Source organism: Phalaenopsis equestris, unplaced genomic scaffold (genome assembly GCF_001263595.1).
Source record: "Phalaenopsis equestris unplaced genomic scaffold, ASM126359v1 Scaffold000002, whole genome shotgun sequence".
NCBI classification, from domain to species: Eukaryota; Viridiplantae; Streptophyta; class Magnoliopsida; order Asparagales; family Orchidaceae; genus Phalaenopsis; species Phalaenopsis equestris.
The window spans coordinates 31,353,437-31,367,135 of NW_018164444.1; the positions used below are offsets into that span (position 1 = coordinate 31,353,437).

At 37.4% G+C, this 13,699-nt stretch overlaps 2 protein-coding genes across 2 annotated transcripts in view; both read left to right on the top strand.

The window, feature by feature from the left end:
* Positions 1-6,333, top strand: part of LOC110024650 (50S ribosomal protein L10, chloroplastic-like) — a 30,724-nt gene extending 24,391 nt beyond the window's left edge. Inside the window, exon 2 of the mRNA XM_020724762.1 lies at positions 6,314-6,333. The gene's annotated coding sequence lies outside the window, so the exon portion shown is untranslated. The remainder of the gene's footprint in view (positions 1-6,313) is intronic.
* A 1,441-nt stretch (positions 6,334-7,774) lies between these two features.
* Positions 7,775-10,482, top strand: LOC110024644 (glucan endo-1,3-beta-glucosidase 11-like). The gene is made up of 3 exons (XM_020724732.1): positions 7,775-7,901; positions 8,000-9,328; positions 10,133-10,482. Exons 1-3 carry the CDS (start codon positions 7,787-7,789, stop codon positions 10,165-10,167), a joined length of 1,479 nt encoding a protein of 492 aa, XP_020580391.1. The 5' UTR covers positions 7,775-7,786; the 3' UTR covers positions 10,168-10,482.
* Positions 10,483-13,699: the final 3,217 nt, after the last annotated feature.

Here is a 13,699-nt window from a genome sequence, read left to right on the forward strand (position 1 = left end):
AAAAGCCAGTCTTTATTCTTCTTGAGACCGCCTATTTAAAGATGTGTAATCAGTACAATTAAGGAATGTGGGAACCGTTATGGTAACCACCTTTAATTTAATGTGTAATTTCAATTAGTACTCGTCATAATATTGACAAAGAATAACAGTTTACAATGACTTCTGAGTTTAAATGAATGTCGGCAAGTGACCGATCATATCAATCGATCGTTTGAAATTCGTATATGCCGAGAGGGTGTAATCGGTTTGTTTGAATATGGTCGTCCATTTTGTCAAGAGGTATGGCTGATAGTCTCTGCGAGATCTATGGCTTCGGTCGGTCGATCGACTGATTGGTCGATTTGTTGCGTCGGGTGAGTGGTGACTCACTTGCTGTTTAGCTTAAGTCTTACAGATCCAGTGTCTTGTATTTCTAGTTAGTTAGTAATCTCGGTCGAATCTCCCCTTTCGCAAGGTCTTGATCTCCCCTCTCGCAAGGTCTTAGACGAATCTTGTCGCTGCAGATGTGGGGTATCCGACGAGACTCGTTGCCGAGATTATTTTCGCCTCACCCTTAGTGAATCTTATCGTTGCCGAGTGGGGAACCATCTCCGGGGCTTTAACCTATACCAAGTTTAGAGATATGGCTTCTCATGCTTGGCGTTTGATTAGTCGATCGCTTGCTTCTGAGGGAAGCTTTGTATTCTCAGTTATTCGTTCTCTTTGAGATTTTTACTGGTAGTTCTTGTGTGTACAAATATAAATATACACATACATTCATACGTTCCATTCATAGTTAGATCGATCCTCTTCTTAGCTTGGTTGATTGGTTAGCTCATTTATTTAAATCTGAGTTAAAAGTGAATTTAATATTTGAGCCACCATTGATCTTTCCCGACAACCATATTTGTGGCTTAGCATTGTTATCAGGTTTTATCCTCAAAAAGATATGTGGAATGCTAAATGAAACGATTTAGTCTTTAATTCATTTGTAGTGTATTTCAGACTCATTTAAGTTTGATTGAATTTTAAATACATTGTAAACTGTAGTTATTGTCGCTAACTTCTGCCGTGCCACGTATTCTAGCCACGATGTGTGCACTACTTCATTAATACTCATTTTGACCAAATTAATAAATTAATTAAGATTTATATGCTGTTGATTAATACCTATATTATTACTTTTTTTAAATCATATTTTAAGAGAGCCGATTATTTTTTTTATATTGTTAGGAGTTATGATAGGAAATAATTGATTCATGTAAATAAATTATTTTCTTAGAATTAATGAGATATTTGTTTTACTATTTTACGTTAGTTTCTATATCTCATAATAATTAATATGAATTAATTATTGAAGATATCAGACGTTATATTTTTCCTTTTATATCATTTTCTTTTATTATTTTTCCTATTACAAGATTCTTGAAAGGGTTATTTATAACTCTGTTCATATCAATGAAATATTGAATATTCTACCACATTATTCTGAGTTTTAACATGGTATCAGAGCAAACACGATTCTAAGTCTTACCATCTCCTCTTCCCTGCCAAAACCTCATTTATCTTCTTTCTAAGCCAAAACACATGGCATACAAAACACAAAATTCAGCAAAGCTTGAATCTAGCAAATTCAATAATCCGAACGACCCCTTTTATCTCCACTACTCAAATCAACCCGGTCTCGTGCTTGTTACGCAGCCGCTAAATGGAGAAAACTACAATTCCTGGAGTCGTGTCATGTTGATGGCTCTCAACATAAAAAACAAATAAGGTTTTTTCAATGACACCGTCAAAGAACCACCAGACACGTCCACCGCAGAACTTCAACAATGGAGGCGCTGCAACAACCTTGTCAAGGCATGGTTGTTTAATTCAATTGCAGAAGACACAGGAGCCACAGATCACATAGTATATTCAGTCAACCTACTTACTATAAAATCCAGTGTCATCAATTGAAAAGTTCAATTGCCTAACGGGGCTACTGTAACTGTCACACACATAGGCAACATCCATTTTGTTGACTTTATTATACAAAATGTTTTGTGTCCCCTCTTTCAAATTAAATTTTATTTCCATTAGCAAGTTTGTGTTTGATTCACAATGTCTTGCCTTTTTTAATAACCACACTAGTGTGCTACAGGACCAACAATCGAGGAAGATGATTGGGACGGGAACTAAAAAATATATTGTTAGGAGTTATGATAGGAAATAATTTATTCATGTAAATAAATTATTTTCTGAGAATTAATGAGATATTTGTTTTACTATTTTACGTTATTTTCTATATCTCCTAATAATTAATATGAATTAATTATTGGATATTTCAGACGTTATACTTTTCTTTTTATATCATTTTCTTTTATTATTTTTCCTATTACAAGATTCTTGAAAGGGTTATTTATAACTATGTTCATATCAATGAAATATTGAGTATTCTACCACATTATTCTGAGTTTTAATATGGTATCAGAGCAAACACGATTCTAAGTCTTACCATCTCCTCTTCCCTGCCAAAACCCCATTTATCTTCTTTCAAAGTCAAAACACATGGCATAAAATTCAGCAAAGCCTGAATCTTGCAAATTCGATAATCCGAACGACCCCTTTTATCTCCACTACTCAGATCAACCCGGTCTCGTGCTTGTTACGCAACCGCTGAATGGAGAAAACTACAATTCCTGGAGTCGTGCCATGTTGATGGCTCTCAACATCAAAAACAAATAAGGTTTTGTCAACGACACCGTCAAAGAACCACCAGAGACGTCCACCGCAGAACTTCAATAATGGAGGCGCTGCAACAACCTTGTCAATGGTTGTTTAATTCAATTGCAGAAGACACAGGAGCCACGGATCACATAGTATATTTAGTCAACATACTTACTACAAAATCCAGTATCATCAATCGAAAAGTTCACTTGCCTAACGGAGCTACTGCAACTGTCACACACATAGGCAACATCTATTTTGCTGACTTTGTTATACAAAATGTTTTATGTGTCCCCTCTTTCAAATTAAATCTGATTTCTATTAGCAAATTTGTGTTTGATTCACAATGTTTTGCCTTTTTTAATAACCACACTTGTGTGCCACAAGACCAACAATCGGGGAAGATGATTGGGACAGGAACTAAAAGAGGACTCTACTACCTTGATACTCAACAAAAGAGCAAGTGCAATGTTGCTGCTTTACAATCCCCAAATCTCTGGCATAAATGTCTAGATCACCCATCAAATAAAATTTCCAGCTTGCTTCCCTTTCCAATTATAGACAAGAAAATTTGTAATGTTTTTTATTGTTTAATTTGCTCATTGGCTAAGCAAACTCGTTTATCTTTTCAAACAAGTTCCATTAACTTAGAAACACCTTTTGAATTAATTCATGTTGACAGTTGGGGAGGATACCAAGTTCCTTCAATCACAGGAGCGCGGTATTTTCTCACAATTGTTGATGATTATACTCGATGCACATGGACTTATTTGATGAACCATAAATCAGATACACATTCATACATCATCAAGTTCACAAACCTCGTTGAAACGCAATTCAATCTAAAAGTCAAAATCATTCGAAGTGATAATGGTCATGAATTCATATTGAGGAATCTCTATCTCGACAAAGTCATCATTCACCAATCAAGTTGTGTCTCCACTACTCCACAACCCACAACAAAAATGGTGTAGCCGAAAGAAAACATCGTCACTTACTCAAAATAGCCCAAGCCTTATTTTTTCAAGCTAATTTACCCAAAAAATTTTGGGGAGATGCAATCCTAATTGTCACCTACCTAATCAACCGAACACCAATACCCCTTCTCCAAGGAAAGACTCCTTCTGAAATGCTCTTCCAAACAAAACCCACATATGATCATTTGTGCGTGTTTGAGTGTCTTTGTTTTGCCTCGACACATCATCAGCGACTAAACAAGTTTGATCCCAGAGTCATTCGATGTCTTTTCTTAAGGTATCCATATATGCAAAAGGGCTATAGAGTCTATAACCTTTCAACTGGGAAGGTTTTTGTATCAAGCGATGTTTGTTTCCATGAAAACACTTTTCCTTCTCCTTCTTTCGCTACAGATAAGGACTCAATTTCACACTTTACCACCCACACCGACATGTCTTCATTCGATGAATTACCTCAAGAAAATATTCTATCTTCTCAAGACAATGAAATTCTCTCTCAAGAGACTATTTCACCTTCAAATTTATTCTCAGAACAACCTGCAACTCTAGACCAACAAATATCACCACCGCGACTAATAAGAACAACAAAAATGCCTAGCTATTTGCGTGAGTATCATGTTGGTATTTCTCTTCCCTCAAGACAACCTCTAACATCGAACTCTGTGTTGGTCAAAACCACAGGTAACTTTTATCCATTAACTGACGTCTTGTCATATGCTAGATTGTCACCTAAATATTGTGTTTTTACCACCGCCCTTTCAAATGAAAAGGAGCCAAGCACCTTTGTAGAAGCCGCTCATAATCCAAAGTGGCAGGTTGCTATGCGAGAAGAACTTAATGCACTCAACGTCAATGGCACATGGTCCCTTGTACCATTTTCGCCTGGAAAGAGACCAATTGGATGCAAAGGGTATACAAAATCAAACTTCATGCAGATGGGACAATTGAATGCTACAAGACCAGATTAGTGGCAAAAGGGTATAATCAAATTGAAGGGCTAGATTACCAGGAAACTTTTGCCCCTGTAGCAAAGCTTGTAACTGTTCACCTACTTCTTGCGTTAGCTTCAACCAAGCAATAACATCTTCACCGACTAGATGTCAACAATGCTTTCTTGCATGGGGACCTCGACGAAGACGTATATATTTCACTACCTCCTGGCCTCGGACCATAGGGGGAGACTCGAGTTTGTAAACTCCACAAATCATTATATGGTTTCAAACAAGCTTCACGACAATGGTTCATCAAGCTTTCCACAGCTCTAAAGCAAGCTAATTTTATGCAGTCAAAGGCAGACTATTCTTTGTTCGTCCGATCCCAGAATGGTAAATTCATCGCCCTTCTTATATATGTAGATGATGTCATCATTACAGGAAACGACTTACAAGAAATTGAACATGTCAAAATATTCTTGAAGAACCAATTCAAATTAAAGGATCTTGAACAATTGAAATATTTCATTGGTATTGAGGTTGAGCGATCTCAGAAGGGTATTGTGCTTTCACAGCGAAAGTATGCTCTTGAAATACTCGAGGACGTTGGGTACATCGGTGCAAAACCAGCCACTTTTCCGATGGAACAAAACTTCTCTCTTAACAAATCAAAGGGAGAATATGTCAGTGATCCATCATCATACCGAAGTCTAGTTGGGAGATTAATATACTTGACTATCACATGTCCTGACTTGACATATGCAGTTCATGTATTAAGTCAATTTATGGACAAATCACGAGTGTCACACTTAGAAGCAGTTCATCTCATTCTACATTACATAAAACAAACAACAGGACAAGGAATTTTCCTCTCAACAGAAAGCTCAACACAACTAAATGCCTTTTGTGATGCAGATTGGGCTAGGTGTCGGGACACTCGAAGATCAGTTATTGGGTATTGTATCTTCCTTGGAAGTTCATTAATTTCTTGGAAAACCAAGAAACATACCACAGCATCACGCTCTAGTGCAGCAGCTGAATATCAGTCAATGGCCACTACATGCTGCTAGATTATTTGGCTAAGAACAATTCTGCAAGATTTGGGGATCATGCATTCACATCTTGCCAATTTGTTTTGTGATAATCAAGCAGCACTTCACATCACCTTGAACTCGGTATACCACGAGCGAACAAAGCACATCGAGATTATACGGGAGAAAGTTCAAAAAGGAATAATAAAATTGACTCATGTGTCTACTTTAAAATAGTCAGCGGACGTTTTTACAAAACCACTAAACTCTTCTAAGTTCTCGATACTACTCAGCAAGTTAGGAATTATTAATATACATTCCAAACTTGAGGGGAAGTGTTAGGAGTTATGATAGTAAATAATTTATTCTTATAAATAAATTATTTCCTTAGAATTAGAGTTGTGATAGGAAATAATTTATTCCTGTAAATAAATTATTTCTTTAGAATTAATGAGAAATTTGTTTTCCTATTTTACTTTATTTCTTATATCTCTTAATAATTAATATGAATTAATTATTGGAGATATCAGGTGTTATACTCTTCTTTTCATATCATTTCTTTTTATTATTTTTCCTATTACAAGATTCTTGTAAGAGTTATTTATAACATCGTTCATATCAATGAAATATTAAGTATTCCACCACATTATTCTGAGTTTTAACAGATATTGTTGGATTTTTTAAGCTGTAGGGCCACATTCATCCTGAGCTCATACAATTCATGGGAGATTTTGCTTTTAGGATAAAAGCATAGAATCAAAATGCCTCGAAAAGTTTGGTAAAAGATTTTGACGTGGGTGTCAGGCGGCACTATAAATATGAATGGACACATTTACTTTTATGTAATGATCGAGTTAACTAGACCACTTTGATTCTGGGCTTAGTTTGACCATTTCGACGTATATTTTTAGTTTGACCTAAGTGGCGTGTTTTGACCACTTCGGCGACTGTTCTCGGTCTATTTCATGGGTCTTGGAGACCTTTAAGATCTATTCATCCTTACGTCTTATCCATGCATAGTCCTTTCTCAAACACATACAACTATAATTTCGCACCAAGTGTATAGATTTTTAACTTAAACTCTGTTTGATTGAGCTGTCCTTTCTCAAACACATACAACTATAATTTCGCACACAAGTGTATAGATTTTTGATTGAGCTAAATATATTAACACAAGGTATTGAGGACGGGCGACAGCCGAACTTTAAATAAAACATCCCTCATAAATATCAATAATCAATGATATAAATCCTGTGCTATCATAATTAAAATATATAAAAAATTATATACATATATCACAAATTTTATGTATTTACATATCTAACATTTAAATCTAAATGTTTATAATTGTAGCATTCTGTCTGTACATGAAAACGTGTATTATCGATCGTTGAATGTAGTGATAATATTTTTAATTAGGAATAGACATATTATTTTATATGTAAGAATCTAATCGACTTTTTTATGGGTATATTTATGACACCAGTGGTATGAATGTAAATATCCTAACTTTGGGTGTCCCATATGTAAATACATTAAAAAATAAAATAAAATAAAATCTTTTAGATGTATACAACGTATGCATCCTGAATTCTTATGGAATAACAGCAGTTACCGTCAACTAGCCGTTACATGGCACAGTTAACAGCAGTAATTGTTTACCGCGGACCGTCTTAGGACGAAATAAATACATGACGACGTCATAACATCGTTACCGTTTACTAGCCGTCAAAAACTTGCCTTCCCTTACAGCTCATCTGCCAATTCTCAAAGCCCAATAAGATAACGCCAACTGTTCCCTTAATTACGTTTAGTCAACCGATTAATCAGTCTAGTCGACTAATCAACTTGCTTAAATCTCTCATTTTCTTAACCCCCACTCTCCGATCCGTTCGGCGAACGGTCGAGTACCCGCGTGGGTCCCACCCAAACCCCATTTCTCGATGCACGTAATTGGCAGATCACAGAACACTGAAAACAACCATTGAGTTTAAAACACGTGTATCCATCTGAAGCTCTTGATTATAGTATGCAATAGTTCCCTACGTTGTATGGGATCCAAAATCCAAATTAGTGGGCCGACCCACTACTCCATGACCGTAACCTAAGGCCCACTAACGCAATATAACTGCCCCCCGCTCTCCTCCTTTCCCTCCATATGACCGTAGGGAGAAAACCGAAGGGAGCTCTTTTTTCCGGCAACTTTTTCGCCATGGGAGCTATCGCATTTTCCTATCTTCTCCTACTCTCCGCCGCCTCCTTCCTCACAACCGGTAAGTCAAAATCATTCATTCATAAAGCTCCCTCCTTTCATTCTCAACACCACATTTTCACTTTAAAGTCCGCTCCTTGTCTTCTGCATCCTTGCCAGACGCCGGTTTCATCGGAGTTAACTACGGCCGAGTGGCGAACGACCTACCTCCGGCGACAAAGGTAGTCGAACTGCTAAAATCTCATGGAATAACGCAGGTAAAGCTGTACGACGCCGATCCAGCCGTACTCAAAGCTCTCGCCGGCACCGGCATACAAGCGGTGGTCACATTACCCAACGAGCAGCTCGCCGCCGCGGCCTCTCGCCCCTCCTTCGCACTCTACTGGATTCAACGCAACGTCGCCGCCTTCCACCCTTCCACCACCATCCGCACCATCGCCGTCGGCAATGAAGTATTTGTCGACCCGCACAACCTCACCTCCTTTCTCGTACCAGCCATGAGAAACCTCCAGTCCGCTCTCGTTCGCCTCCACCTAGACAACGATATCAAACTCTCCTCCCCCATAGCCCTCACCGCACTCCAATCCTCCTACCCTTCTTCCGCCGGATCCTTCCGCCCGGAACTCGCCGAATCCGTCATTCGCCCCATGCTCGATTTCCTCCGCCAAACCAACTCATCTTTAATGGTGAACGCTTACCCTTTCTTCGCCTACGAAGCTAATTCCGACGTCATCTCCCTCGACTACGCTCTATTCCGCCCAAATTCCGGCGTCGTAGATTCTGGCAACGGGTTGAAGTACTTGAGTTTGTTTGACGCCCAAATTGACGCCGTATTTGCCGCAATGTCGCTGCTCAAATACGACGACGTGCCAATAGTTGTATCAGAAACAGGATGGCCGTCGAAGGGCGATTCCAAGGAGATTGGAGCCGACGCTGCTAATGCGGCGGCGTACAACGGAAATCTCGTTCGTCGAGTTCTTACCGGCAATGCCGGAACGCCGCTGCGTCCCAAGGCGGACATGGGCGTTTACCTATTTGCTCTGTTTAACGAGAACCAGAAACCAGGGCCGACCTCGGAGAGAAACTATGGGTTGTTTTACCCGAATGAAGAGAAGGTGTATGACATTGAGCTTTCGCTGAATGATGGAGGATTGAGATGGGAGGAGGAGAGGGGAAAGGGAAGCGGTGGAAGCGGTGGAAGCGGTGGGAGCGGTGGGAATGGGTTGCCGGCGGAGGGGAAGACGGGGGAGAAATGGTGTGTTTCCAATGCAGCGGTGGGGAGGGAGAGGTTACAAGCAGCGCTTGATTATGCGTGCGGGGAAGGAGGTGCGGATTGCCGTTCGATTCAACCGGGAGCGGAATGTTATGATCCGAACACTGTGGAAGCTCATTCCAGTTACGCTTTTAACAGTTACTATCAGAAAAGTGGAAGAGCTACAGAATCTTGCGACTTCGCCGGAGCGGCCTACGTTGTCTCTCAGCCGCCGAGTAAGTTTTCCGGCGAACTTGCTTGTTTTTTTTTACTTCTGTGGGAAATTGAACGGCTCTGAGTGATTTGTCCGTTGAGAAATGGAAGGCTGTGATTGATGGAATCTTTTCCAATCACGGGGAGAGAGTACTCGCGGAACGATGCGATGTGACTCGTCGTCTCCCTCCTTCGAACCCACTTTCGTGCTGCTTTTCCTCTGCATTAATGGCGGGTGTTTTTTTTCTATTTTTTTCGATTTAGCTCTCATAATCTGACAATTTAACATTTTCTTTCGCGGAACATCTAATTTAATGTTCAAAAAAAGTTTCTTGCAGTCTTAAAAAAAAAAAAATCAATTTTTTTCTATTTCTTTTGCGTTTTAATACCCTTCAATTTGACAATTTGCATTCGAAACAGTAGGGCCAAAACAGGGGGCCCTGCCATTTTTATCCTTCTTTGTCTTTTTTTTTTTTATTGGAGATATTCCAAGTTTAATATTCTATCATGTAGAACAGTAGGAAGAAACATACAGATGAAGTGTTTAATAATGTAATTTTTTTTTTTGTAAATTTATGAATTTTCTATTTTATTAATATAATAGCAATTATTTTATTTATTTTTTATTTTTTTTAACTTATCATCAATCACATGGTCGACTTGACCATTTGGTATATTGTGGGGCCGAGAATATGCTGTGCTATACTAGTAATAAATTGAATTGCTTCGTGTAAAGTTTTATTAGTAATATGCATGAATGTCTGCGTTCATCTTGACCGTCCATTGTTGTACCAGAGTTCTGAAACGATTCTTAAATGTTTTTGCAGAGGTGGGGAAATGCTCACTGCCATCTGGTGCTTAGAGGTCGCCGACGGCCGGTGGAGGTTGGCCGGAGAGGTTGGTGCTGCGCCACTACTCCCTTTATATTTCTCCCAATATATATTATATATATATTCCGGGTATTAAATATAATAACATTTTTTTTTATATTTATATAATTAGGTAAATAGTTAGTCGTGCGTTGGGAATGAGACAGTGTCCTTAGTGTTGTCTCATAGTTCGATTTAATATAAATTTTGTAGCTTTTTTATTAGTTAAATGTAGCCTCGTCTCTTATGTACATTTGGTATGTTATTTTTAAACTTACTTTCATGATCTAGTTTATGTTGCAAATTGATATGATTGGTGAGATAATGCATGGCATGCGATCATGCATCAAAAATTTACATAAAATATTAAGTTGTGGAGGGAATGTGGTACTATTAAGCTAAATAAAGTTGGGGTGTAGAATCTTTTATGGGACTTCTATATTTGTGTTTGATTGATGTTGCACATGCACATGCAGTGTTTAGTATGGGATATGTTAAAATTTTAATCTACATTAATGGATTTTTCTTATATTTAGTACTATTTAATATAAATAATTAAAAAGCCATGAAATAATTTAAAATTTAACCACTATTTATATGTAGTAATAAAAATATATGCATAAAAAGATTTATTTCATTTTAAAAAAGTTTGTGATGTTAAGATGTTAAATATTGGATGGGTATGCATGTAAATATGTAAGAATTTAAGGTGTATGTAAATATATTAGAGTTCTAGGTGTGGATCGCTAGCAAAGTTGGCAAACCTTTAGCCATCTATGCTCTTACAGCACACACAATTTATATTTTTTGCATGATAAATCTATTGGCATTGTCAAATGAAACTCAACACTAATCTTATATTGATAAACAATCAATTACTCAAAAGTGGAACTTCCTTGAAAACCTACGGTGATTTACAAGGAGACCTTTTGCTCACTCATGGCGCTAACATTTAAAATCCTGAGAAAATATTCATGAAATTTCCTGACAACACCTACGGTGATTTACAAGGAGACCTTATGCGTCTCATATGTGAATGATAATATTTAAGTGTTATTCTACGGTGATTTACAAGGAGACCTTATGCGTCTCATCTCTGAGAAAATATTCATGAAGAGTCCTGACATATGTGAATGATAATATTTAAGTGTTATCAGGTAGTATTGAGATGTCATTTTAACTATTGTGGTGTTATTTTATTAAAATAACATCGCAAAATTTCCTGATAACACCTAAATACTACCATCGGGACGTAATATTTTTTCCTTATCTCAACACTTCATCCTTGCAAACGTCAACTCAACAAACCAATAACCAAAATATTTCCTCCAAGCTATCCATTTATGTTCAAGATTAACTCGGTTCCCACATCCTACTTTTCATCTAATGAGAGAAATTTTGCACAGATAATTTTAGGGGCATTTACATACATAGCACACAATTATAATGTAGTGTCGTGCTCGAATCATTAATATCACATTAAAAATAATACTATCATCACTTTTTAAAAGTGAAATAAACCTTCTTATTAATAGGTTTAAAGCACCAAAATGTTATGTATGTGAATATGAAAGTTTAGACATGAGATATGTAAATACATCAGAATTGGGTGCTAGCCTGATAAGTATGTAAATTTCCCTAAAGTTTTAATTTAAAATGCACATTCTTGCCCCCATCACATTTAGCATAAAAACTATGATATTATAATCTCATATACTTTGCTCGATATGCTGGATGGAACATGCTAATGTCTTCTTATAAGCCTGCAACATTAATACTCACAAAATCCACCTTTTACAATGAAATACAAAATGTACACGTATCTCGCATGAATCCAAGATGCTGACCAAGCGAGCAAACACAACCCACCGAATAATATTAGGCCAAACCCACTTATGCTAGCAATTCAACGTAATTTGTGATAGCTTGCCCAAGGTCATATCAACTCGCCTATGGAGACTAAGGGTGCACCTTAGGGTGGTGGGGCAGCGGAGAAGGGGTGTCGCACCACACTTTTTCTTGTTTAGTAAAATTATTTTTGCTTGTGTTCTTAAAAAACTGCATCTAAAAATCGTATTTCACATCATAGCTAACTATCTGTGGTAACCTTTTTTTTTCTTTAGTAGTCACTGAAACTTTTTGAACAACAGCTTCTTCTTGAGTAACTTGCAGCTACTTCTTCAAACAGCTGCAAGTGCCCCGAATAGTGCCTAAGATTAAGGCAACTTGTCTAAAAGCACGTAATTTTAGCATGCAACTCATCCAAAAGCACGTAATTCTATCCATCCCGTCAATTTTAGCATGCAACTCATCCAAAAGCACTTAAGCTACCACAGCTTGATTGTCGCCAAGTCAACCACCTTAAGGAACTATGAGACACCACTCGAAGTTTGGACGTAAATAAATAAGTGCCATAATAGCTGACAATTACTTATATGGTCTTTTTAGACCTGGAGTCTACAAAAAAGTCAAAATAATCTCTCTAAGATTCTTTAAATTGGCTCTAAATAATCATCACAAAGAACTATTACGAGATTCTTTAAATTGGCTCTAAATAATCATCACAAATAACTATTACGACTTGATTTTAAAATAACTGGACACTAATTTGACACTTTTGTAAACTCTATGGCTAAAACCACATGATGTAAATAGTAAGGAAATAGCCTGTCTAATTTGATAGTAAACTATTAAATAAATTAAGAACACTTCATCAAATTATCTTGTTTTTTTCACTTTTTTGTGTTAAATCAATTTTGTGAGTTGGGTTTGGGATCTGACCAATTAAAAAAAAAAAAGGTTAGAAAGCATAACCTGAACTTGGCCCACGTTCTGCCTATCGGTCCGAACCCGACCAACATAACCGTTTAACAACATAAGGGCATAACAACTATTGAGATCAATCTCGTGTCACTTTCAAGTTGGCGAGTCCTTTTAGGGTTAGTGGGACAATTTCACATTAGCGGGACATCTCAAACCTCACCTAAAAGATTATATTGGTTCTGATTCCTAACCCAAACCCTGCCTTAAATATATTCAAGTCAACTAGAACTCAAATTTTTCTAGTGGAGTCGCGATCGAGTTACATATCAGGTCAATTTTTGTCACCTTGACTTTCTTTTTTATACTATAAAAAGCGACATCCCATAAAAAATACGGAGGATTTACATACATGACACCTAAAACATTGAAATTTATATATTGGGCACCTAAACTTTGCTATATAGCACCCAAAATATCAAATTAAAAACAAAAAATACTTCCATTAAAATGACAACCCTTCACAGTTCTGGCTGGCCTCCTTGCCCTTCACCGTCTCCATCAACCGCCGCAGGTCTCCGTCGACGGACATCACCTTCAATCCCTTCATTGTTAATCTCTGTGCCAATTTCCTCCATTTCTGTCTTTAAGAACCGCTTCGATTGTTTGTTTTCATTTTTATTTATTTTTATTCCAGATAAGTTTTCATTAACACCTAAAAATTAAATGATTGGGGCATTTACATACATAACACCCAATTCCTAT